The sequence below is a fragment of the Arachis ipaensis genome, chromosome B3 (genome assembly GCF_059453495.1).
Source record: "Arachis ipaensis isolate K30076 ecotype BB chromosome B3, ASM5945349v1, whole genome shotgun sequence".
Taxonomy (NCBI): Eukaryota; Viridiplantae; Streptophyta; class Magnoliopsida; order Fabales; family Fabaceae; genus Arachis; species Arachis ipaensis.
Genome location: NC_142438.1, coordinates 55,981,136 through 56,006,690, shown reverse-complemented (window position 1 = coordinate 56,006,690; position 25,555 = coordinate 55,981,136). Strand labels below are relative to the sequence as shown.

Sequence of the window (25,555 nt, the reverse complement as noted above, 5' to 3'; positions counted from 1 at the left end):
TTAGTGAAATTCGAAAATAGAAGAGAGAGAAGAAGAAGAGAATTTTCAAAAATTAGAAGAGAGAAGAGTTATTTAGGAAGTTTTGAAAAAGAAGAGAGAGAAGATAAGCAATTAATTAAGAAAGATTTGAATTTAAAATAAGATAAGAGATAAGATAAGAAAATATTTGAATTTAAAAATGTGAAATAAAAAATAAGATAAGAAAAAATAAGATAAAAAAATTAAAAAGATTTGAAAAAGATTTTATTTTAAAATTTGAAGTTAGAAAAGATAAGATAAGAATTTGAAAAGATTTGAAAAAGATTTGAAATTTGATTTTAAAAAAAAATTAATTTTAAGATTTGAAATTTGAATTCTTAAATTTTAAATTTGAAAAAGATAAGATAAGACTTTTGAAGAAAGATAAGATAAGATTTTTGAAAAAGATAAGATTTTTAATTTTGAAAATATTGGAATTTTGAATTTTGAAAACTAAGATAAGATAAAAATTTTGAAATTAAAATCTGAATTTTTAATTAAAAATTTCGAAAATAATTAAAAGATAAGATAGAAAAGATATTTTTTTTATTTTTTGAATTTAATAATGAAAGAGATAAATAAGTAAAAGACACAATTTAAAATTTTTAGATTTAGGACCCTAAATTTTGGAAAATTTGAAGGAAAAACACAAAGGGATACCAAACTTAAAAATTTTAAGATCAAAACATAAAGAAAACATAAGAACACTTTGAAGATTAAAAAAAACACTAAGAACAAAACTCAAGAAATTTAAAGAACACAAAAACATGTAAAAGACACCAAACTTAAAATTTTTAGAAAATCAAACACAACTTTTCGAAAAATTAAAAGAAAGACACAAGAAAACACCAAACTTGGAGATTTGACACAAGATTGAAAACAAAGAAACTATTTTTAAAAATTTTTTGAAAGAAAGACTCAAGATTTTCAAAAATTTAACCAAGAACAAACACAAAAGACTCAAACTAAGAACAAAGATTAAACAAAGAAAAGAAATTTTTTTTAAAATATATTTTTTTATTTTTCGAAAATAAAGAAGAAGAAAATAAAAATAAAAGACTTAAATAAAATAAATAAAAAAAATTACCTGATCTAAGGAACAAGATAATTCGTCAGTTGTCTAAACTCGAAGAATCCCCGGCAACGGCGCCAAAAACTTGGTGCACGAATCCCCACACTTTCGTACAACTGTACCAGCAAGTGCACTGGGTCGTCCATGTAATATCTGAGAGTGTTAAGGTCGATCCCACGAGAATTGTAGTTTGAAGCAAGCTATGGTTACCTTACAGGTCTTAGTTAGGCAAAATCAAGAAGTTGTTGGATATGGATTTGTATTTGTGAGATCTAAACTAAGTTGACATGTAAATAAAGAAAAAAAAAGGGTATAAAATACTTTTTAAATTAGAATGGAATAAGTAATAGGAATATGGTTACGGATTAGAGTTGTTTTGTCTTTCTGAATTAACTCTGGTATTACTGTCTTCTTTACTTGTGAATAATTTCTTCTATGGCAGGCTGTATGTGATCAACGCCATTGGTCGTATCCATCAATCTCCTCTATTTTAGATCAAACGCCATTGGCCATGGTCATCCAATCTGAACGAGGGTGAAGCTCTAGCAGTTCATTCTCTTGGCGATCCTACTCAAAACGCCACAGACAAGGTCAAATCTTCCGGATTAGAGAATGCTGCTCCTTTGGGTTCTAGCCTCTACCACAGAGACCCTAATCTTTCCAAAAATCGGCTGAACTGGTGTCTCAAGAAGTCCCCAACGAAGTCGTGGATTAGCCATCTAAGAGATGTATAATCAAGCTGGCGGTTCGCACTTTTCAGTCACGTATTCACACGAACCTAAGTAAACACGGGTGGTTGTTAGGGACGCGGTCTTAATATGATGAACAGAGCTGATTGTCACTGATCATCCTATTCACCATGTTGAAGAACGAGTATACATCTTAGAATTAAATCAAACACGGATCGAAGAGTAACAGTAATACTTTTATTAATTCATAGGACTCAATAGGGCTCCTCCCCTCAACTTAGGAGGTTTAGAAACTCATATTGATGGAGAATACAAAGATAAAAACGAAATATGGTGTAAAAATCTTGAAAGGTATATCAAGATCATAAATCTAATCCCTTAAATACAAAACTAATGACTAGTAATGGTAAAATATTTTTTTAGTGTTAAAATCCACTTCTGGGGCTCACTTGGTGAGTGTTTGGGCTAAGCTTTGACGAGATCCACATGCTAGGAGGTCTCTAGGGCGTTGAACACTGGCTAGGGAGTCCTCTTCGGACGTTTGGACGTTGGTCTCTTCTCCTTGGGTGCTGGATACCTGGAAGGGGGCAGGAGGCTGGTGTTGGACGCCAGTTTGGGGCCTTCTAATCTGAAGAAAAGTATAAACTATTATACATTTTTGGAAATCTATGGAAGTCAGATTTCCATAGCCATTGAGAACGCTCCATTTGGACTTCTGTAACTCCAAAAAAGCTCTTCTGTATGCAAGGATGTCAGATTTGGACAACATCTGCAGTGCTTTCTCTGTCTCTGAATCAGACTTTTGCTTCAGCTCCTCAATTTCAGCCAGAAAATACCTAAAATTTCTCAAAAACACAAAAACTCATAGTAGAATCCAAAAATGTGAATTTAACACTAAAACCTATAAAAACTTAATAAAAACTAAACAAAATATACTAAAAACTATATGAAAATGATGCCAAAAAGCGTATAAAATATCTGCTCATCAGTGGCTTGGGAGAGTTTCTCCATGGAAAGTTCAAAATTGGATAGTCTTTGAGAGTCTTGAGATGGTTGGGTGAGGAGTGGTTGTCGTTGGTGAGGGTTAAAGGTATTATGTTGGGAGTTGAAGTGGTTTTGAGGATGGTTGTTGTTAAAATGATTGGGCCTCTGACCATGATTTTTCCATCCAAAGTTTGGATGATTTCTCCATCCTGGATTATAGATCTTAGAGAATGGATCATTTTAAGGTGGCCTTGAAGGATTACTCATGTAATTCACTTGCTCCAGGGAGGATTGTCCATACTCCAAACCTTCACTTTGAAGCAGTCCACTACTCATTCCATGAGAATTCTCTTGGGTATTTATAGCTAAAACTTGCATGCCTTCCAAGTGTTGAGTAATTGCATTGATTTATTGGGACATGGCTCTATTATGAGCCAAAATAGTATCCAAAGAATCTAATTCCATGACTCCTTTCCTCATTGATCTTTCGGAGGAATAGAGGTATTGATTCTTGGTTACCATTTCAATCAACTCCAGTGCTTTATTAGTGGTCTTCTTCATATGCAGAGATTCTCCAACTGAATTATCCAATGAAACCCGTGAAGCAGGGGTGATCCTATCATAAAAGATGAACAGGTTAGAATCTTCTTGCAGGCTTCCACTAAACTGACCGTTTTGTTGAACCAATGTGATAAGTTGAGGCTTCAGTTCAAAATTATTGGCATTCACTGTGGGTGTCACAATGCTACTTCCACAACTCCCTAGATTGGAAGTAGTGAAAGATCCAAGGGTCCTCCTAGGTTGAGGAGCATTAGCATTGTTATTTGCATTCTCTGCTATGTTGAATTCAAACTCTTCTACAACTATCTCTTCAGCCTCTTATGTAACTCTTTGATCTCTAGCTTGTTTTCTTTATCGCCAAAGAGTTCTTTCAATCTTAGGATCTTAGTGAAGAGGTTATTTATCATTGTTATTCGGCATAGACAAAAACAACAAGATTATCAAATTGGAATTCCCTCCTTCACAGTGATGAAGGGAACTCCCAGGGAGGAAAATAAATAACAAACAATAAATAACTAAAAACTAAGAAGGTCTAATCTAGGTAATCAACTGATTGGTAGTTTATTAACAATGATTAATCCCCAGCAACGGCACCAAAAACTTTATGCAGAGTTTACAAACCACGAACTATCGACAAGTGCACCGGATCGTATCAAGTAATACCATGGGAGTGAGTTATCATTTCTACGAGGATTAACGGATTAAGCAAACAACGGTGAATTGATTATTCCAGTCAGACAATAAAAAATAAGTGTTTCAATAGTAAATAGCATGAAAATAGAAAATTAAACAAAAGCAAACTAAAATTGGTTAAGAAACTAAGATAATAAAGATAGTTAAGGTGTCAGAGATGTTCACTCTTTAGGAAAACAATCCTTATGTCTACTTATATGAGGTATGTAAATATCAATCACGACAAATCACAAATAATCAAATTCCAATTTCTTGACAATTTAATTTTTCTTTAACCTAACTAACCGCTAATTCCTTATTCAATTACTCAAGAAAAAGAGGTGAAGCACAATTCTGATTCAATTTCAAGTAAGATTCAAAAATAGTCCGTAGGTTGAATTATATGTCACGTATTCAAGCTAGTCCTAAACAATTGAAACTCACAAGGTGTCGCACACTCTTTGAAACTATTCCTAGTGAAATAAAAAAGTAGTGAGAAGAGAGTTTTCAAAGCTAATTCAAATATTAATTTTTTCCAAAACAATATTTAGAATCCAAGATGGAGTTAGAATGTTTTCCAACAATTCTAAATATTTAGGGATGAAGAACGAAAACTCAACCATGAAATAAATCAAAGCATAAACCTCATATAAAATAAAATACGTAGATTAATAATCCATAAAAAGATGAACAGAGCTCCTCACCTTAAACAAAGAGGTTAGTGACTCATAGTTCAAAAACAAAGTATGAAAAACGGCAAAAAGGTTTGGAAGTCCAAAAGTATTCTTTCCAAGTCCTTATATACTCAACTTAAAACAAAACCTAATCATTAAATTCAAACTAATTCAAAACAAAATCAAATCAAATTAAATCCAATCTTCTGCATTAAATCTTCAGCTTTCAATAGTGTCTTTCGGTTCAGCGCTTTAGTTGTCCAATTCTTTAGCATTCTTAGTGGGATAAGAATGGTCTTCTGGAAAGTTAGCCCAGTGCAAAATGCCGTACCTCAACGTGTGAAATGCCACAAACAAATGAAGTCCTGGGAGGTGTTATAATGGCGTGTGACATGCCCATGTATGGTGTGTAAAATGCCCAAAGAACTGCTCCAAAAAAAAAACCTGAAAGGCATTTGATTTCTACACACCCAGAGTCCTTGGCATATGAAACGCCCACTATTCAAGGGGGTCATGCGTACGCATGGCGGATGCATACGCATGACAATGCAAAAATCCTCATATGGGCGTACGCATGGAGCATGCGTACGCATGAATATTCAATTTTCCAGTTTTTGTGTGTGCGCATGCACGATGTGTATGCATGAATCCTCAATCTTCAGGTGTTGTGCGTACACATGGGTGATGCGTACACATGAATGCAACTTCAAAGGCGTTTCAATTTCACACGACCATTCATCCTGGCATGTAAAATGCTCCTTGGAAGTATTATTTTCATGGCGTGTGACACACCACTTTCTTGGCGTGTTGCACGCCTATTTCTTGCTCGAATTGCCTTGGGTCTGATCCTCTGAAAAGTTGGTCCAGCGTCGCCGTGTCTCGGCGTGTTGCATGACGGGTTCTTCATTGGGCATGTGGCATGCCGATTTCTCGGCATGTCACATGCCAAAGTAAAAGCCATCCTGGATTGAATCACTAGGCGTGTAAAACAACAAGTATTTGGCGTGTGAAAACGCAATGCATGCAACCATGTTGACCTCCTAGAATCATGGCTTGGCGTGCCACGCCCTTGTGGTGGCATGTTGCACGCCAGGTTCTTTGCTTTGGTTGCATGGGCGTGTTGCACGCCCCGTCTGGCATGTAAATGCCAGTTCTCTGCCTCTTGTAGGATGCTTTTTTGGTTGCTTTCTTTTTCTTGTTCTTTACTTCTCTTTTGCTATCTTTTTCCTATATTTAACAAAAAATCAAAGGACTTAAAGTACTAATAAAATCTCCTATAAAAGTATATGATAATCAAGCAAAAAGTCATCAATTTCACCTAAGAAACACTCAAGAAAAGTACATAAGATGCTCATGCATCATAAGTTAATATAAGAAAACTTTGAGAACAAAAGTTTGGGTAAATACCGCTGCAAGGCTTGAGGCTATGGAGGACGTTTTCGACATTTTCACCTTTTTTCTTTGAGACTTTTGAGGTCTAATCTTTGCGTTTTGAAGTAGCTATAGTAGCAAGTCTCTCGGTCATAATGGGGCTAACTCTTAACATACGTCGTAAAATTTGTTTAGGACTACAGTTGTATTGTGAAAAATACTTTTGTCACCAGAGGATGAAAGACTTGGTCACATAGAAACTGAGAATAAAATCAATTGGTTCATAGTCATCAGCTCGTCGACTTCTGTTGTGACCTAGCAAAGTACATAATTGTGATTGAGTTTTGTAAACTTGACTCCCAAGTTGACTGGATAGTTTTGAACCAAATGGGGCTAGTAGAGCCTGTGAAAAATCCATTTGTCGAGCAACCAAGTGAGGAGCATGAAGAGTTACTCAATATTGGTCCTTTCTGTAATATGGAATCCAATTGTTAAAACATGGATAGTTGTAAAATTGTCCCAATTTCTATTGACATAGCATTGCAAATTTTCTTATCAGCTCAGATTCTGGGAGATCGAACCAAGATAGACCACGTTTGCGTTCAGCAGAAGGAGCAAAATTAAGTTCTTCTTTTAAAAAGGATTTTGCATTATAAAACTTTGTAAAAATTGCCTAGAATTAGTCACCAATTTTTGGGCTTTGGAATTTAGGTTTTAGTGTCAAAAGCCTAATTCCTTCGATGGGCTGTTTGGTGGTGACTGGAACTCCTTTGGTGGTCACGAATTTTTCGAAGACAGCATTTGGCCATAGTTGGAAAAGCCATAGTGGGCCTTGCACTCAGGGGCATTTGATTGCAAAGACTTTTGAGCATCTGGCCCAATTCATCATATAGATTGACTAAGAAGAGCTTTGATAGGCAATAAATAGATTCACTTTCGTGAATTAGAGTGGTCAAATGATAAAGTTTTTGCATAGTTACGCTCCGTGAGCAAAAAACTATTGCATTCAGCCAGAAACACAGGAATGCTATGTGCACTTCATCGGTAATAGGGTAATCACCTTGGCCCATATTATTCTTTATGAATTCTCCATAGGCAAAGCTGTCCTAATTTAATTGCTATTTTTTTATGATTTCATGTCTGGAGTAATGTCGATCCCAGAAAGAGAAAGCCCTGTGATAACTGCGACATCGAATAGCATATGGCCAACTATTCCACAAGGGAGATGCAAGTTGTTGGTATATGGGCTCCATAAGTAAAGGAAGGACCCAATTATCTAGTGATAAGTTGTGGATTAAAAATGAGCAAGTCGAAGTAGGTCATATATTCCTCCTATCAACCAAAAATCTTTTTTCTTTGGTTCTAACCTTTTAGACCAGGATAAAAATTTGATGTTTTTTGCAAAATCTTTGGATTGTTCCTAAAACCTCGGGTTAGGTCATCGAAGAGGGCCATGTATATATCATTTTTTTATGAGTAATTCTTGATTCGGCAAACTGGGAAAGAAAGGGAGGACTTCATCGATGCGAGAAGAAAGAAGCAAAGGACTTAACAAATAATGTAGTTGGTTTTCAACAACAAATGGAAAAAAGATTTTGTCTACATTAGTAGTATCAACTGGATCCCCAATGATGGTATCCAAATCTCGTGACAGTACTTTGAGGTTAGTACTGGGAATTTCTGTGATGGATTCTTTTCCCTTTGAGGTTTCGGGTGCCTTTCCAGAAGCCATAACTAGAGTGTATGCCTGAAGAAAAAGGAGTTAAAAATGGATGAGTTGATTTGGGTAAGATTGATAAATTCAAAATTGGAAGGAAATGAAGAATAAGACTATTAAGACAAGAACCCTAAAATTTGATTTTGAATTATATTTGAAAACTAGATCCCAAAATGAAAGAATAAATAGTAAAAACGGAAATGAAAAAGTGGAAGAGTTCTGAAAATTACCTAAAGTCCCAAGATTGGGGTGTCGTGAAGTTGATGAAATGCAGAACTTATTGCCTGAGGATTGAATGATGAGAATAAGGGATAGAGATGAATTGTCTTTTTGCTTTCAGAGATGCAAAAGTTGTGAAGACTTTAAAATTAGATATTTATAAGAGGAGAGATGAAACGTTCTTTTTAAAGGTACAAGAGGTGTGAATAATGAGAAGACATGCAAGATGGGATACACAATAAATAGACTGACAAATGGGAACAATTACCAAGGTATCAGTTACCAATGATTGAAATACTAGTATTAAATAATCTAGGAGTTGAAAGAAATGAATCAACCTCTTCACAAAATTGGGTGAAAGTGAATCGTCTATTCAAGGAGGCAATTTATTACTCGACATATACTGGTATATATGTCGATAAGTTAGGTTTTTCAATTTACGTCAGGATTGAAGAGGAAGTTTAATTGGTGAAACAAGATAGATAAACGATAGTATGATATTTCGACTGAAGAACGAAGTCAACCAGGTAGCAAAGTGGACTTTATGGAATGGTGAACGTGGCAAAGGGAGCAGTTACTGCAGAAGTGTTTTGGCGAGAACGATTATCTTATTGAATCATCAGCGGGTTAACAAGTGTCATTATAGAATTGGTGGAAGATGTTTATAAATAGGATGGATGGCTAAAAGTTTCAGGGTTAGAAATTTTTCGTAGAAGCATACTTATATACACTCACATCTCTAAAGACTTTCTAAGTTTGTTTTCGAGTTATAATTTTTCTAGGTTTCCTTCCATGTTCTTACGTTCTTTCTTTCTTAAATTATGCACTTTACATTTATGGAATTTATCTTTCTTGCAAATTCAATTTTAGTCATTTTTATATTCAAAGTTCATCTTTAATTTCTTTCATTTACCTTTGCGACAATTTTTATGTTCTATTTAAGTTTATTTGCAATTGAAGCATTTAATTTCATAAGTTAGTTTTATTTTGACTTCCTAGTTCATCATTTGAGAAAAAATATAAAAAAATTCTTTGCTTTTTCGTCATGATAAAGATGAAAGATTTTTATTCATAATAAATTAATACTCGTAAAGAGAGTAAATTTCGCTCCTACATATTAGATTTCGAACTAATACAGAAAATTTTTGCAAAAATCATATCATTTTGACTTGTAGAAAATCTGTTACACAATATGACTATATGCTATACTAGTATTCTTATATAAAGGGTACGATAACAAATTCTAATAATCAATATCAATAAAATGTCACTTTGGGCAACAACTATCATCCCTCTCTCCATGCATTCAAACACTATCAAATATCAACTGAGTGATGTTATTATATGAAACATCACATGTTAAATAGAGATACTTGTAGGAACATATATCACGCATGCCATTCAAAATTCAAGTTAAGCTCAATTTTGGTATTTGAGATCGGTGAGTTGTACTAATTTAGTTATAATTTTTAATTGTTACAATTTGATTTTTTATATTTAAAAAAGTGTATTAATATATTTCATCGTGTATTTTTTATCACCAAAGTTTAATGCCGTAGTGACGTAGTTCAACTCTTGTTACGTTGGACATTAAAATAACGTCGTACACATTTTAGCGTTAAAAAGAACACTAAAGGACATAGTTATCAGAACCGGACCGGACCATCCGGTTCGAACGAAAAACCGATGAACCGGTAGTCTGTTCGGTTCGATTTACTTATTAGACCGTTTCAGCAATCAATCCGGTCAACGGTGGTCAAATCCGTTAAAAACCGAATGGTTCAACACGAACCGGTGCGGTCTGGGCCGCTAACCTGCACACCTCCATGGTACACCTGCGGGATGCTGAATCACAGTAGAAGACGGCCTCCATAATAATTCTCTTCACGAACTCCGTTAGGGAGACAATGAGGAATCTTAACAATGTATATAATGAATTTTAAGTTTGGCCCAATACAAGAAAAAAAACCTTAAATAGTTATTTAAAAAGATTAACCATCCCAACCATAATTTACCAATGGAATTTATCCAAATAGCCTTTTCTCCCTCCCCAACCGTCTGTTACTCCATCCTCATCAATCATCCCACTTTTCCAGCGTTAAAAAGCTCCCTCACCGGCCATCAAACAACTATCCACGTAGTTATTAAAATAATCATCTGACTACCTAATGAAATGACCATCCAATTTAAACTGAATCAAATAAAATAACCATCCAATTAAGAATTAAAATAACTATCTACATACCTAGTGAATTGAACATCCAGTATATTTTAATTATATATAACTAAATTCAATCCAATTAAAATAATAATCCACATAAAAATTAAAATAACTATATACCTATTAAAATGAGCCATTGAAATAGAAGAAGAATTCCCTGTATGTTGATTGGAGGACACATAATAGCAGCATTATTCAATTCAAATATTATATTATAGTCAAGTTCCTTACTGAAAATACAAGAGCCCTAAGCTAAGATTCATGTCGAAGAATTTGATATTAATATCAAGATAGTTTGGGATCGATATCGATATTGATGCAGAGTAGCACGTGGAGGATGAGGTCGTCTATTCGCTGCGAATTAGCCTCACTGGCACAGCTCCCGCGAACGCGCCATCGCCATCCCCATCGTCGTCACACTCCTCCCATGGACACCAACGCTTCTACTGCTGGGGAACAACGCACCAGTCGTGTTCTCTTTTGCAGATCCAATTTCCCTAATTTTTGCTGGTGTTGGAACTTTTGGCCGGGGGCCCTTGGTTTGAACGGCTCAGGTGAGGCTGCGCGGCAAGAGGGGATACCAAAGATGGAGAGAAACAAAGAGAAAGAAACTGCAACATATTTTTTGTACGTGTTTATCTTTATTGTACGCATTGTACACTAATATCATTGTCTTCTCATACTTTCTATTTTAATTTTATCTCTATTGTACGTATTGTACACTAATATCATTGTCTTCTCATACTTTCTCTTCACAAAAACGTTGTACATGGGATATCATTGTCTTCTCATACTTTCTATTTTAATTTTATCTCTATTGTACGCATTGTACACTAATATCATTGTCTTCTCATACTTTCTCTTCACAAAAACATTGTACATGGGATTCGAACTTGGAAAGGTGTAAAACTATAGCTGTCTTACCACTAGGCTAGATACATTGTTTTTCCATAATAGGTTAATAATAGAATATATAATACCTAAATTCAGATGAATAATACTCCAAACTTGCAACCTTACATTAGTTCATATTTTATTAGAATAACTTTAACCTCATATGTTTACTCATGTAATTCAACTTATATATGTTTATTTTTTTAAAATTTTGATAATTTCTTATTTTTTATCAACAAATTATTTTTACTTTTAATTTTATCTATATGTAACTTTTTTTATTTTTTTTTAGATTAGACCTATTAAATTAAAGGCTAATAATTTATATAAATTATATATATCACATTAAAGCAACGAGTTAATAAAATTTATATATAATTTATTTAAATTTAAATAATATAAAATATTGAACACTAATTTTTATTTTTTAATAAATATTGTATTATAGTTTTATATATTTATTTAATTATTACCGGATTAAACGGTTCAACTACTGACCCATCGGTTGAACCACTAACTTAATAACTCAATAACTTTACCGGGTTGATTGCCGGTTCGATTTTGATAACTATGCTAAAAGATGTTGTTTGAGAATTTAGGAAAAAGAGGTAGTGATTAAAAGAAAGAAGTGTAACGTTTTAGTTTTGTTGAAATTCTTAAACGACGTCATTTAGGCTGCGTTTGTTTCTAAGAACAGGAAATGACAAGACATTGAGAATAGGATAGGACAAGACACTAACGGACAAAGACACAAAATTTTGTATTCTTGTATTCTGTTTGGTGATAAACTAGAACAAATTATGAAAATTCAATTTATTCTCATTTTTTTTCATTCAAAAAATTTGAGATGAAAAATATAACAATAAAAAATATAATTATGAAAAATTAACAATAATAATGAAAGAAAAAATAAAAAATAAGTTGTGTCCATTGTTAGTGTCTCCGTGTCCTTCCTGTCACGATGGACACAAAATACACTAATTCAGTGTCTCTGGACACATTGTCTCTGTCCATGTCTCTTCTGCCAAACATGATTTTGTGTCTCAGTGTCCTGTCTCTGTAAACAAACACAGCCTTAGTATCTTCTTTAGCATCAAAACGCTTACGATGTTGAGCGTAGTAAGAATTGAGTCACGTTATTAACGACATTAAATTTCGGTGATAGAAAATACATAAAAAACTATATTAGTGTATTTTTTTAAATATAAAAATTAAATTATAACTCAGTGTAACTCATCAAGGTTAGAAACTAAAGTAAAAGTTAAATCTTCAAAATTCATTCTGGGTTTTTGTAAAATTAATTGTAGCATTTTATATTTATCTCATTCTCCATGCAGGTTACTCCATATTAATTAATTGTGCATGAAATACATACAGAAAAGTTATTTGTTATTTGTACCGCCACCAAATATCTAGGTTGATCTTCTTGAAAACTTTTGTTACCAAAGTTGGCCACGTACGATTTTTGCTCTTTAGCATTTCTTTTTAGCTCGCGTTTCCGACAAGTAAATCTAGATTCCAAATTAAAAGTAATAATGTTAAGTAAAACTAAATCGACCAGATAAAAGATAATATTTCCCATAAAAAATGTATCTTTGGTACATTATATAATGACAATTGTTGCATCGAATAAGTAGTAGTGTGACATTTAATTTCACCATTTAAAATTCTAGAAATTAAAACCCTCTATAACTGTTTCTCCTCTTTGAACTGCAATGGGATACATAATTTTTTAATTATGTTAAATATACATTAAGAATTAGTGACTGGTATAAATTATATATTAAAATATAAAATATATATTAAAAATAAAATTAAACAACATATGTATAACAATATATATTCTAGAAATTAAACAATAGTGTGTTTGAAAATTTTTTTACAAGGGGGTGGTAATCAATAGTATACGAGTCCATTCCACAGTCATGAGTAGTGGAATAACAAACAGAATAAAAGGTATTGGAATTTCACCGAATTTGGACATTAACCATGATTAACTAAAATGTTTTCTTCTACTCCTAAGAATATCTCTATATGACTGGAAAAAGTAAAAGATGAATACCTTCTAAGATCAATGTGAAACGCTAAAATCATCCCCGATAATTGCCATTATCTACATATTATGCCATTGAAAGCCATCGAAAGACTTCGCTGATTTCTTCCCTAAAACGGTTGGCTTCCCTTTCATCATCACCAATTGCAACGACGTCGTTTCGCCTGCTACTCCCAGTGAAGAACCTTCCGGAGCTTCGAAAAGACGCCGTTGACGTTAACGAAGCTGAAACCAAATCATAATAATCCTTCCAGCTCCATCTGCTGCCTACCTCGCTGGCCAAGCTCGGCGCCGATGATTCCACCGGCTCAGCATCATCTTTCTCGCCGGAATCGGTTCTCCGGCGAGCCTGACTGTAAGAAATCTCAGCGTCCTCGCCAACGAGGTAATCGAACTCGCCAACCGAATATGTCCTCATGCGCGATTCTTCGGCGGCGGATGACGTGGTTCCACGGAGACTGATGCTACCTATCTCGAGGCGGAAGCTGTCGCCGACGGCGGAGGACGATGACCGGAGAATCTTCCCGACGTCGGATTCCGAAAAAAACACTGCGGATCGGCAGAGCGGACAGGTGAGATTCGTTCGGAGCCAGACGTCAATGCATTCGGCATGGAACGCGTGGCAGCAGAGAGGAAGGAGACGAAGAAGGTCGCGTTGCTCGAATCTGGAGAGGCAAATGGCGCAATCTCCTCCACCACCGTCTACGACGGAGGAAGAGCGGCGTGTAACAGAAGAGAACGTAAACAGCGGGAGGGAGTCAACGGTGGAAGGCGCAGCGATCTCTGGTGATACTCGGCTGCGAGCACCGGAGGGGAAGACCGCAGATGATGTGCGTACGCTAATTGGATGAGCTTGACGGCGGAAGTAATGGCTGAGGTCACGGAGGAGGAAGTAGAGAGCGAAGAAGACGGTAACCGCAATGGCGATGACCGTTACCGTTATGAGAAAGGCACGGCGGTGATGCTGCGAGTGAGTGTGTTTAGTTGGAGTGGCACTAGTGACGTATCCAACAACGGTTAGAGGCATGGAAGGAAGAACAGTGTCAGAAGCCATAGTTGCTCTTATTTGGTTGCTACGGACTACGAATGTGAGTTTTTCTCTTCTCCCAGGACAAAGAGTGATAAAGGAAAATAATGTTGGTGCCATGTAGGATGATGTTGCTTTTTTTTTTTTACGAGTTTGAGGAAGAGGAGATGAAGGGGGAGAGAAACGATTGGCACGTGAGAAGCACGTGCAGTTGCTTGCTTGTTGGAGTTAGTAGAGAGAAAGAGAAAGCGGAGGGGGTGTTGTGGTATTGTTGTGCGTTGGGGTGGTAAAGTTGGTGATGGCATTTTGGGTTGGGAACGAGGTTGAACAAGAGAAGTAACAGGTGGGCAGGTTGTTATAGGAGGTCTACGCCCTTGTCGTTTTCATAGAATATGGCCATTCCACGTTCCAAATTTCTTGTTGGCCAATGTTCCGTCCTTTTTCACAAGTTGCCTAGAGTATGTTTGGAAAAGCTAAATAAGTAAAATATATTTCAATAAATAGTTATTATTTTTAAGACAATTGATTACTTGAATAGTTTAGCTAACAAATAATAATAGTTTTAAAATTATTTATTGTGTTTGAAATGTTAAAGAAAAAGTTATTTTTAAATATTTATAATTACAAATTAATATAAAATTGACTAGCAATAAATTTTTAAATAAAATTTAAATTTACAGTGAATTAACTGTCGAACCAATCAGATTGAAAGATATCATAAAAAATTATAAAAATATTTTAAATTACAAGTCATTATAAAATTAAAAAATATTTATAAAATTCTAAAATGATTAACTTTTGTTTATAATTTTTGTTCTTGAGTAACCTGGCTATAACTCGTCTCCTGGCGGCTGGCACCGAGCTGTTATTCCCGCCGCGGAGCTGAGAGGTTGAGAGTCCGAGCTTTTCTTCTAAAAGGTATTTCACGTCGTAGGGAGAACAAAAAAAAGGAAAGTGTACGTGCAAAAGACACTCCGACACTTAAGTTAGTATTACGTATTTCTTGTGTGTCCTACCGAAGATAAAATGTCATACCTCTATAGGTGAAGTGAAACAGGTCGGTTACGACTCTGGCAATCATTTTCGCCCAGGTTACTATACTTTCCTTAGGTTGTATCTCAAGCCATTGGCTAGCTTGGTCCCTCATAGCAAAAGGGAATAACAATAGCCTATAGACATCAGCGGGAACCCCATTGGTCTTGACTGTATCACATATCCTCAGAAAATTGGATATGAATAGATTAGCGTGATTCTGAAAACCAGACCGGACCGGCCGATCGAACCAATCAAACCGAAAATCGGCGATAAAGCGGTCTGGTCCTATGAATAAAACCGCTAATTAGAAAATCGTCCAAAAACTGTCGAACCGGCTAAAAATTGGTCGGTTGGACCAAACCAGAAATCGGCCGGTTCTTTCTAAACGACGTCGTTTTGCATATTTAAAAAAAAATCAACGCCCTCTTTCCCCAACTCTCCTTCCTTCGTGCGTTTGTCACTCTCTCTCAGCAAAGAACCCACTTTCTTCAAAGTTCAAAAAGACAAAAACCCAAAACCAAAACCCTAGCTTTTTCAACGACTCCGCCGCCGCCGTCCGTGGTCGTCGGCGCCTCCACGGCTCCCCTCTTCGCCAAGGTTCTGAGACCAAACCCTCTGTTCTAGCTCTGCTCGACATCCATCCTCCTGTGGCTTCTCTGTTCGAGTTGCTCACCATCGTGTCACCGCTTGCTGTCTCGTTGTCGTCTTGCTCTCTGTCATGCTCCAACGCTGTCGAAGGTTAGTGATAGTATTTACAGGGTTTTTTCTTTTATGCTCTGTTCTGATTATAGGATTTTTTTATTGAAATTATTGATGAAAATGGCTTTGTTATGATTTCTAATTTTTAATTCCTGATTTTAATATTGTTGTTGATGAAAATTGCTTTGTTATGTTTTCTTATTTCTTATTTTTTTTATTTCAATATCATTGTTGAAATTATTGATGAAAATGGTTTTGTTATGCTGCCGCTGCTGTTTCTAAATTCTGATTCCCCAGATGCTTCCTGTTTATATCCCTTTCTTTTGTTAAAATCCCCCTTGAAGTTCATCGTTTTATAGGATTAAGGTTTTTGAGGTTTTAAATTTGAGTAATTTCCTTCTGGACCATTAGGAAACTGAGGAGCTTAAAGGTGTTCACGAGAGAAAGCTTGAGTGTTCAGGAAAGCTATCTTAGATTTCTTGCTATAGTGGCACTTTTATTCAATACTAAGAAGAGAAGACGTGATTACTGCAGTTTGACTTGAGAAATAGCTAATAGTTGTTTGGACTACCAGTGATCAAGGAGCAACATCTGTTGAAATTAGTTGTTTTGTACTCGTGTAGTTTGCATATTAGTATTCTTTTTTGTATTAAAACTATTGATATAATTACATTGAATTTCACATCATTAAAATTTATGTTATCTTTCTACTATGAAGTAACAATATATGCCAAAACAGGGCATACTTTCTGGTGCCAATGAACATTACCAGGCAAGGATGGAACTATGATAATCTTTTCATCTTTCAGTCTCTGTTTTCTAGCTTAGCAATTGCATTGTCCACTGATTTTAATATGAACATGCTGCTACTGTTTATAGTAATGTTGTTTGATATCTTATGGTATTTTCATCCTATCCCACAAATGCTGATGAACTAACTTATATATTTCTTGTGTCGATTTTTTTTCTGAATTATTTTCTGGGTATTGATTTCTTTTATGAGTATCTACTTAAAGCTCATATCCTTTTTGGGAAGAAGGACTTTTTGGAGAACTTTTCATTTTGCTTATGTTGCTGTGTAGAAATATTTCAGACATGGTCCTTAAGTTGTTTGGCTGGGACATGATAATTGATCATTATTTTTTATTTCTATTTTTTTTCTGAGTGGTTAATTGTACTGACAATCTTTAAGATTTGAGACTATGTTGATTATTAATTTGGAAGATAACATTTCATGTAGTGTTTTAAATTTGGAAGATATTTTAAGATTTATATTAGACTATAATTATATTTTAGGATGTTTATTTATAATTTTTTATTATTTTATTCTAAAACAGTTTTTTCGGTTGAACCACGATTGGACCGGTTAGATCAGTGAACCGGTGACTAGAGCGGTTCGATGACCCGTCCGGTTCTCAGAACCTTATAGATTAAGGTCCTCCTGTGGACTTTCGTTGAACTGACAATTTTGCTGGACCAAAGTGATGAGTTGAGATTTTAACTCGAAGTTGTTAGCATGCACAACCAGTGGTACAATACTTCCCACCCAATTCCCGAGATTGGGGTTAGTATATGAGCCCATAATTCTTCTAATTGGCAGGACATTGTTAGGGTTATTGACCACAAGATTCTCAGTATTATTAGCCATACTGAATTTATCTACCTCTTCAGGCTCATCCCCAAAGATTTCTTGAACTTCCTGTGCTCTAGCTTGCTTTCTTTGTCTCCGAAGAGTTCTCTTAATTTCAGGATCGTATAGAAGAGGTTCTTGATTTATTTTTCTCTTCATATACAACTAGAAACAAGGGAAGTAGGATTCTCAACGTCACAATGAAGAGAATCCCTGTGACGTACACGAAAATAAAAGAGAAATAAAAAGAAAACCAAAGTGGTGAAAATTAAAGAAAGATGAAAGTAGAAAATAAAAAAACAAAAACAAAGATAAGAACAAAAGTAAACAAAGAAAAGGTCTAATCTAGGCAACTAATCAATTAGTAGTTGTTAGTCACAGTTAATCCACGGCAACGACGCCAAAAATTTGCTGCAGAATTTCTAACCACAACTTATCGAAATGTCTACTGGGTCGTACCAAGTAATAAACTCAGGTGAGTGAGTGTCAATTCCACCAGGATTAATGGATTAAGTAAGCAACGGTTGATTAATTATTCTAGTTAGACAAGTTGAAATAAGAGTTTAGAGTATCCAAAAGCATAAGAGGTAGTAAATTAAGAAAAGCAAGCAGTGAATGGTTAAGAAAACAATATGAGAATGGAGTTAAGGCTTTGGAGATGTTTAAAGATTCGGATTAATATTCAATGTCAACTACCTTGGTCATGCAATGACTATGTTTATGGCAAACCTGAGTGCTTGAATTCCTATTCCTAGGCAATCCAATCTCCTCTAATCCAACCAACTGTCAATTCGTTAATCAATCAATTGTATTAGTGGGTTAAGTTCAATTTTTGATTTATAAGCCACACAAACCCTAAGAACCCAAAATGATGCAGGTATATATCACGTACCACATTAAACCCAGATAATTAAGGAATTATGAGAAAGTGGTTTCAAGCTGTAATTCTAATGATATAGCTTTTCCAAGATGCAATAGAATTCAAGTTAGATTCGAGTCATTTTCCAATACTCACTAATTCGTAAGATGAATAATGAAACCAATTCTTAAACAAAAATCAATGCATTAATCAAGAGTAGAAGAACAAATAATTTTTAATCCATAAAAGTAAATAGAACTCATAACCTTAACAATGGAGGTTTAGTTGCTCATAGTGTGGAAAAAAACCCCTAGCAGAGAAAAGTGTAAAATTGCAGAATGAAAATTAGGAGAAGAGAAGTCCCGCAAGAGCGAATCTCTATCTTATTTATAGTCCTAATTAAAATTGATTTAAAACTTAAATAAAACCCTAACAAATCTTTTTTAATTAGTAAATTGATTTAAAATCACAAGATATGCTTCCGTTGATTCAATATACACGTGTGGTCTCTATTCTTATTTATGCTATCGGTGCTAAATGTCAGTGACTGGTAGGCATGGCAAAAATCCCCGGCGGGCGGGTACCCGCGGGGATTTACCTGTCGGGGAGCAGGTACGGGGGGTCATTTTTACCCATAGGGACGGAGGACGGGGCCCCGTATAATAAATGGGGCAAGGACGGGGGTAGAGGTCCCCGCCCCGTGGAGACCCGTTAAATTCCCGTTTGTGTGAAAAGACAAAAATGCCCTGATATATATATATATATATATATATTATATGTGAGCCACTCTCATTTGGACCTAACCCTAGCCGTCCTGCTTCAGAGAGAGACAGAGAGTGAGAACTGAGCTGAGACCTGAGAGTCTCGTCTCCACACTCCACTCCTCCTCAAACCCTTAGCCCCTCCTGCCTCCTTCCTGCTGACCGCCGACCGCCGACCGTCGCTGCCGCCTTCCACCCTCTGGTCTCTCAGCGCTGCCTCCCACCCCAGACTCAGCAACGTCGTCGTCTTTTCCTAGTCGTGGTCGTCATCTTCTCCTGTTCGCGTCGCCAGTCTTCGCTGGACGCTGGTCTTCCTTCCCCTTTTCTCCATCAGGTTCAGGTAAGTCAGCCCTGGTCTTCGCTGGTCTTCCATCCCCTTCTCTGAATTTAGATTTCTGAATTAGGGTAACGAATTTGGGTGTTCTGAATTAATGAGATTCCTATTGATCTGAATTTTTGTGTTTTGAATTTCTGGATTTTTGAGTTTTGTGTTACTGAATTTCTAATTAGGTTGCTGAATTTCTGACTATGAATTTCTGGATTCTGGTTATGTAATTTATATTTCTGAGTTAGGTTGATATGAATTTGATTTTTTATTCTGATTGATATTTGAATTAATATTGAGTTAATCTAAAGTTAGGTTAATCTGATTCCGATTATGAATTTCTGATTGTGTAATTGGTATTTCTGAGTTAATATTCTGAATTGGACTAATTTTCTGGGTCGTCCTAATTTTCAAAACTATGCCTCATAGTTTATCGGTGCCATACTGCCATTTTTGTTTCTGCATAAAAGTTTATTATGCTAAGTCCAAATGGTTTCATTCTTTTTAAAGGTCATTGCAAAACAATTTGATAAACAATATTTGCATTTTTATTCTAGTAAAGAGTTATTCCTATTTGAATATTTGATTACATTAGATATGATATTGAGTGGTGATTACTGTCTTGGCAGTTAAGTCTGAATGAATTAGGCCAAATAAATATATAAAAGCGAGGCACATAATACAATTTAAAAGGGATTAGAGTATTGGACATTGGACTTATAGGAAAAAAATCCATCCCTTCCTCTCATCAACACACAGGCACACCCCAACTGAGCTTGGTGGAGAAGGTCTATATTGAAGATAGAAAAGGAAAACAAACTGAAGCTAATCAAGAAGCAACCCAAGAAATTCGTTAGAAACTATTTTATGTTTTTTTGTTCTAACAGCAGTAGTAGCTCAGTTATTATAAACTTGGAGCACTATATAAGAGTAGTTGTGTTTATTAGTTTTTTCCTCCCTGATGTATGAGTCTAATTATGTTTTAATACACTAGTGTAAGAATATTACATACAAGAAATTGTATATACTCATTCGTTATATATATATATATATATATATATATATATATATATATATATATATATATTCTACTATCCTGCTTCTAGTTCCTTTATTTTTTGATCTGTTTCACTATACCAAACAGTTTTAACTAATATCATATTCCTATCTAAGTGTTATTTGAATAGTTTGGAGAGCTGAATTTTAATTTATAATTTATAATTTATATTTTTGAGTTAGGTTAATGAGATTTTGATTTATATTCATAACATTGAAGGAGATGTTGACGTAAGTAAACTATTAAATTACATATAATACACTATGTTTTTATATTATTGACTTATTGAGTTATTATATGATTTTAACTTTAAATTGTTTTCTTGTCAATGTAGGATTCAAGTAAGTCGGAATCTACCATCACTACCATTATAGGATGAAAGGAAGATTGAGATGGTAGAATTATGTTTTTATGATGTCATGAACTTTATTTTGTTGTTTATGAATATGGTTGGTTGTTTATGTAATATTTGGTTGTTTATGGATATGTTTGGATGTTTATGTTTGTTGTTATTGCTATTTAAGTCTTTAAAGACTATGGATATTATGTTTGTAATGACAATTGAAGATTATCTTTGATTTTCTCTAATTTTTTTCATTTTTTTCAATTTTTACAAAAATCCACGGATATCCGCAGAGACCCAAGTCCCCAGCGGATACGGGGTCCCCGTTACCCGTCATGGGGACGGGGCGGGGACGGGGACAGTAATTGGGGGCGGGGGACGGGGGGCATGTCCCCGCCCCATGGGGACCCGTTGCCATCCCTAGTGACTGGGTGTTTAGCGCCAGCCATCTAGCAAGCCTTGCACACAAAATAAGAGTCTCGGCGCTAAATGCCGGTGGTTGGGCGTTTAGCGCCCACCGTCCAGAATGCTTGCCATAAATTACGAAGCCCCTGCCGCTAAACGCTGAGTCGTGGCATTTAGTGCCACCTATACAGTGGAGAATTGGCCTTGTTGAGCTCTTGCAGTTGTACGTACACACAGTACATGCATACGCATGACCACCCTTGCTGCTCCAGTGATGCATACGCACGGGGTTCCTTTGCTTCTTCATGTGCTTTTCATCAAATCTTTATCCGAATGCTATCTGAAATCATCAAACAGCCACAAAAACTCAAAGTAGCATCCAATATGGTTTAATCCACAAAAAATCATCTAATAATTCAATAGAATGCCATATAAATCATATAGAAAAGATATTAATGATACTCACGCATCACCAAGCGAAAGGAAGAGGTAAATAGAGTAAGACTTCTCTAGATTTAACTTATGACCGTTGTGGACATTTTCATCCTTATGATTCGTGCAAGCTGGGTATAGGTGGATGCTCTACTTGTGGACTGCTTGGACACATTGCCAAGGATTGCCCTCGTAGAAGGAATCTGAATGCAGGTCAGAATCAACAATAAGGTAGTGTATTTGCTGTGAATGCCAATGATGCTACTAGGTCAGAGCCTCTAATAAGAAGTAAGTGTATGATTGGTGACAAGACATTAACTGCGTTGTGTGACACGGGCGCTTCACACTCATTCATTGAATTTGATAATGCTGCTGAACTAGGATTGAAAATCTCAAACTTAAACTTCAATTTGCATGTGCATACCCCATCCCAAATAGTTGTGACTAGATTAGGTTGTAAGCAAATACCTTTCCAGAAAGAGAATAGACTCTTTGTTCATGACTTAATCTATTTGTTGTTAGTTAGGTTGGAGATAATTTTAGGATTTGATTGGTTGTCAAAGAACCGAGTGTTGTTGGATTGGTTTAAGCGATCGATTCAATTTATGTCGGAAGGAGAAGGAGGAGCAATTGTAGCTGAGGGTTACTACTTGAATTCTGTGATGGTGAATTGTTGTGGGGAAGAATGCCAAGGTTATATTCTCTTAGCTGCGAATGCATCAAGCGATGAGCAAAGGTTAGATCAAATTCCAGTAGTTAAGGAGTTTCCCGAAGTATTTCCTGAAGATATTCCTGAATTCTTGCCTTAAAGGGAGATTGAATTTGCGATAGACTTGATACCGAAAGCAGGTCCAATTTCAATTGCACCATATAGAATAGCTCTGATAGAGCTAGCTGAACTTAAAACTCAGTTGGAAGAGCTTCTGAATAAGAGGTTCATTTGACCGAGTGTGTCTCCATGGGCAGCATCAGCTTTATTGGTAAAAAAGAAAAATGGAGGAATACGACTTTGTGTGGACTACCGAAAGTTGAACAAAGTGACGGTGAAGAATAAGTACCCATTGCCGAGGATCGATGACTTAATAGATTAGTTGCAAAGAGCTAGAGTATTCTCGAAGATCGATTTAAGGTCAGGTGATGAGCGGATATTTTATACGCTTTTTGACATCACTTTCATATAGTTTTTAGTAGTTTTTATTTAGTTTTTATTGAGTTTTTATAGGTTTTAGTGCTAAATTCATATTTTTGGATTCTACTATGAGTTTTTGTATTTTTATACAATTTCAGGTATTTTTTTGCTGAAATTGAGGAGCTGGAGCAGAAGTCTGATTCAGAGACAGAGAAAGCACTGCAGATGTTGTCCGGATCTGACCTACTTGCATTTGGAAGAGCTTTTCTGGAGCTACAGAACTCCAAATGGAGCACTCTTAATAGTCCATACTTTACTTCAGATTAGAAGTCCCAAAATTGGCGTCCAACGCCAGCTACCTGCCCCCTTCCTGGCGTCCAGCGCCCAAAGAGCAGAGCCCAATGTCCAAACGCCTAGAGAGGACTCCTTAGCTGGCGTTCCACATCCAAGAGACCTCATAGCACGTCAATCTCATCAAGCTCAGCCCAAACACTCACCAAATAGGCTCTAGAAGTGGATTTTATCACTAAAAAGACTGTTTTACCCTTACTAGTCATTAGTTTAGTATTTAAGGGATTTGATTCATGTTATTTGGAGATTATTTAGCCATATTGTCGTTTTATCATTGTATTCTACCTCAGTATGAGTTTCTAAACCTTCTAAGTTGAGGGGAAGAGTCCTGCTGAGTCCTTGATGACAAGTCATCTTATGCTAGTTTAACAAGCATTTTTCATTTGTTTCATTATATTTTATGCACTTTCTTGCACAATAAGTAAGTGGTTGGAGTGGAATTTCATGATTATTTTAATTCAATCAAACATCATTTATTTTATACAAAATCATGAGATTTATGCAAGAATTAAGTGATTATTATGAATGATGCAAATTCTTATGATTTTGGTGAGACTTTGATTGTTTGTTTGGTTGGTTTTAAGTGAGAAAAAGAAGAGAAGGAGAATCACTGCAGACGTTCAAAGAAAGAACGCCACGCTGAGTAACGACACGCACGCGTATGGGACGCTTACTCGTCAGGGGAAACTTTCAAAGACCCACGCGTACGCGTGCTGACGCATACGCGTGCAAGTGTTTGGCGCTCGTTTTCAAAAGAGAGCGCTACGTTCACTAAGCCAGCATTTTTGGGCAGATTGAAATTTGGAGGTAAAGTTTTGCAATCGACGCGCACGCGTGGATGGAGCACCTGTAATGAAGCACGTGCACGCGTGATTGGCGCTGAAGCCTGGAATTGAGATTTTACTACCCATGCACACGCGCAGAGAACGCGCACACGTGGGCAGCATTCATTAAGACAAAAGAGCACTCAATAAGAGAACACTATCAACGACGCGTACGCGTGAAAGGGGCGCACGAGCATGTTTGGGGCTGAAGACTGATAGTGACGCGTACGCGTACATGACGCGTATGCATACATGACGCGTACGCGTCGATAAGCAAAAAGCACAAAAGGATGTGCACGCGTCAGAGACGCGCACGCGTGGATAAATGAACGCTCCGCTCACTTTGAGAACGCAACGTTTCCCTGTAAGCTGCAATTATGATCCACTTCATACAAGGCCAAAAAGCCCACTCCAAGTACTGAATGACAGAATTGGAAAGTGTATAAATAGATAGGAATTTGATTTCATTAGGGAGATCTCTTTTAGTTTTCCTTTTAGAATTTTTAGAATTGAGATCAGATCTGAGTTTTCTTTTTTGTTTGTTTTCTTTCCTCTGCAACTTTTATTTTTTGTTTTGGGTTTTGGAACTCTGATTGGAGAATTCTTCGGAATTTCTTCACCTTGGAGTTTTCTTTCATTTTTCCTGTTTCTAGTTTTATGAATTGGAGATCTGATCTTAGTTTCCTTTCTGTTTTACTTTCTTCTGTAATTTCTTCTTTTCTGTTTTGTTAAGAGAGCAATTGAGATCTTAGTTTTATTTCTATTTTCATTATTCTTTTGTAATTGTTCATTTCCCTTTTAGGATTTTAGACTTGATCTAAGTTTCATTTTGTTTTGATTCTTCTACAAATTGTTCATTTCTGTTTTGGTACTAAAATTCTGATGGATCTATTTTCTGAATTTCCTCATCTGAGAGTTCTTTGATTTACTGCAATTTATATTTTCCAGTTCTATTTTGATTCCCAATACCCAATTTCCTTTACTCTTCATGCAATTTACACTTCCTGGCAATTTAGATTCAGCAATTTAAATTTCTTGCACTTTAAGTTTCAGTCATTTACCTTTCTTGCAATTTAAGTTTCAGCTCTTTTAATTTCTTGCACTTTAAGTTTTTGCAATTTGCCTCTTCTTGCAATTTATTTTTCTGTCAATTTTCATTCTGCACTTTAGTTTCCTTGCAATTTCACTTCTGTTAATCTAATTTCACCCAAATCATCAAATATTCGCTTAATTAAATTCATCACAATACTAAAGTTGCTCAATCCATCAATTCCTCTGGGATCGACCTCACTTTTGTGAGTTTTACTACTTGATGCGACCCGGTACGCTTGCTGGTGAGATTTTGTGGAATCCTTTTTCCCTCATCAAGTTTTTAGCGTCGTTGCCGGGGATTGATTTAGATTGACAATGATTAAGTAAGGTGGTAATCTAGATTAAGCATTTTTTTTATTTTTGTTTTTGTTAAGCATTTTAACTATTTGAGATTTTATTTAAACTAACTCTGCTGATTTTGTTATCTTGGATTTAGATGAA

The 25,555-nt window shown here is 35.7% G+C and overlaps 1 protein-coding gene and 1 pseudogene across 1 annotated transcript; one reads left to right on the top strand and one right to left on the bottom strand.

The window, feature by feature from the left end:
• Positions 1–12,987: 12,987 nt before the first annotated feature.
• LOC107633270 (E3 ubiquitin-protein ligase ATL4 pseudogene) lies at positions 12,988–14,292 on the bottom strand (annotated as a pseudogene).
• A 4,640-nt stretch (positions 14,293–18,932) lies between these two features.
• LOC148570713 (uncharacterized) lies at positions 18,933–22,527 on the top strand. The gene is made up of 5 exons (XM_088507146.1): positions 18,933–19,007; positions 20,721–20,768; positions 20,873–20,879; positions 21,860–21,931; positions 22,241–22,527. Exons 1-5 carry the CDS (start codon positions 18,933–18,935, stop codon positions 22,525–22,527), a joined length of 489 nt encoding a protein of 162 aa, XP_088363272.1.
• The last annotated feature ends 3,028 nt before the right edge of the window (positions 22,528–25,555 follow it).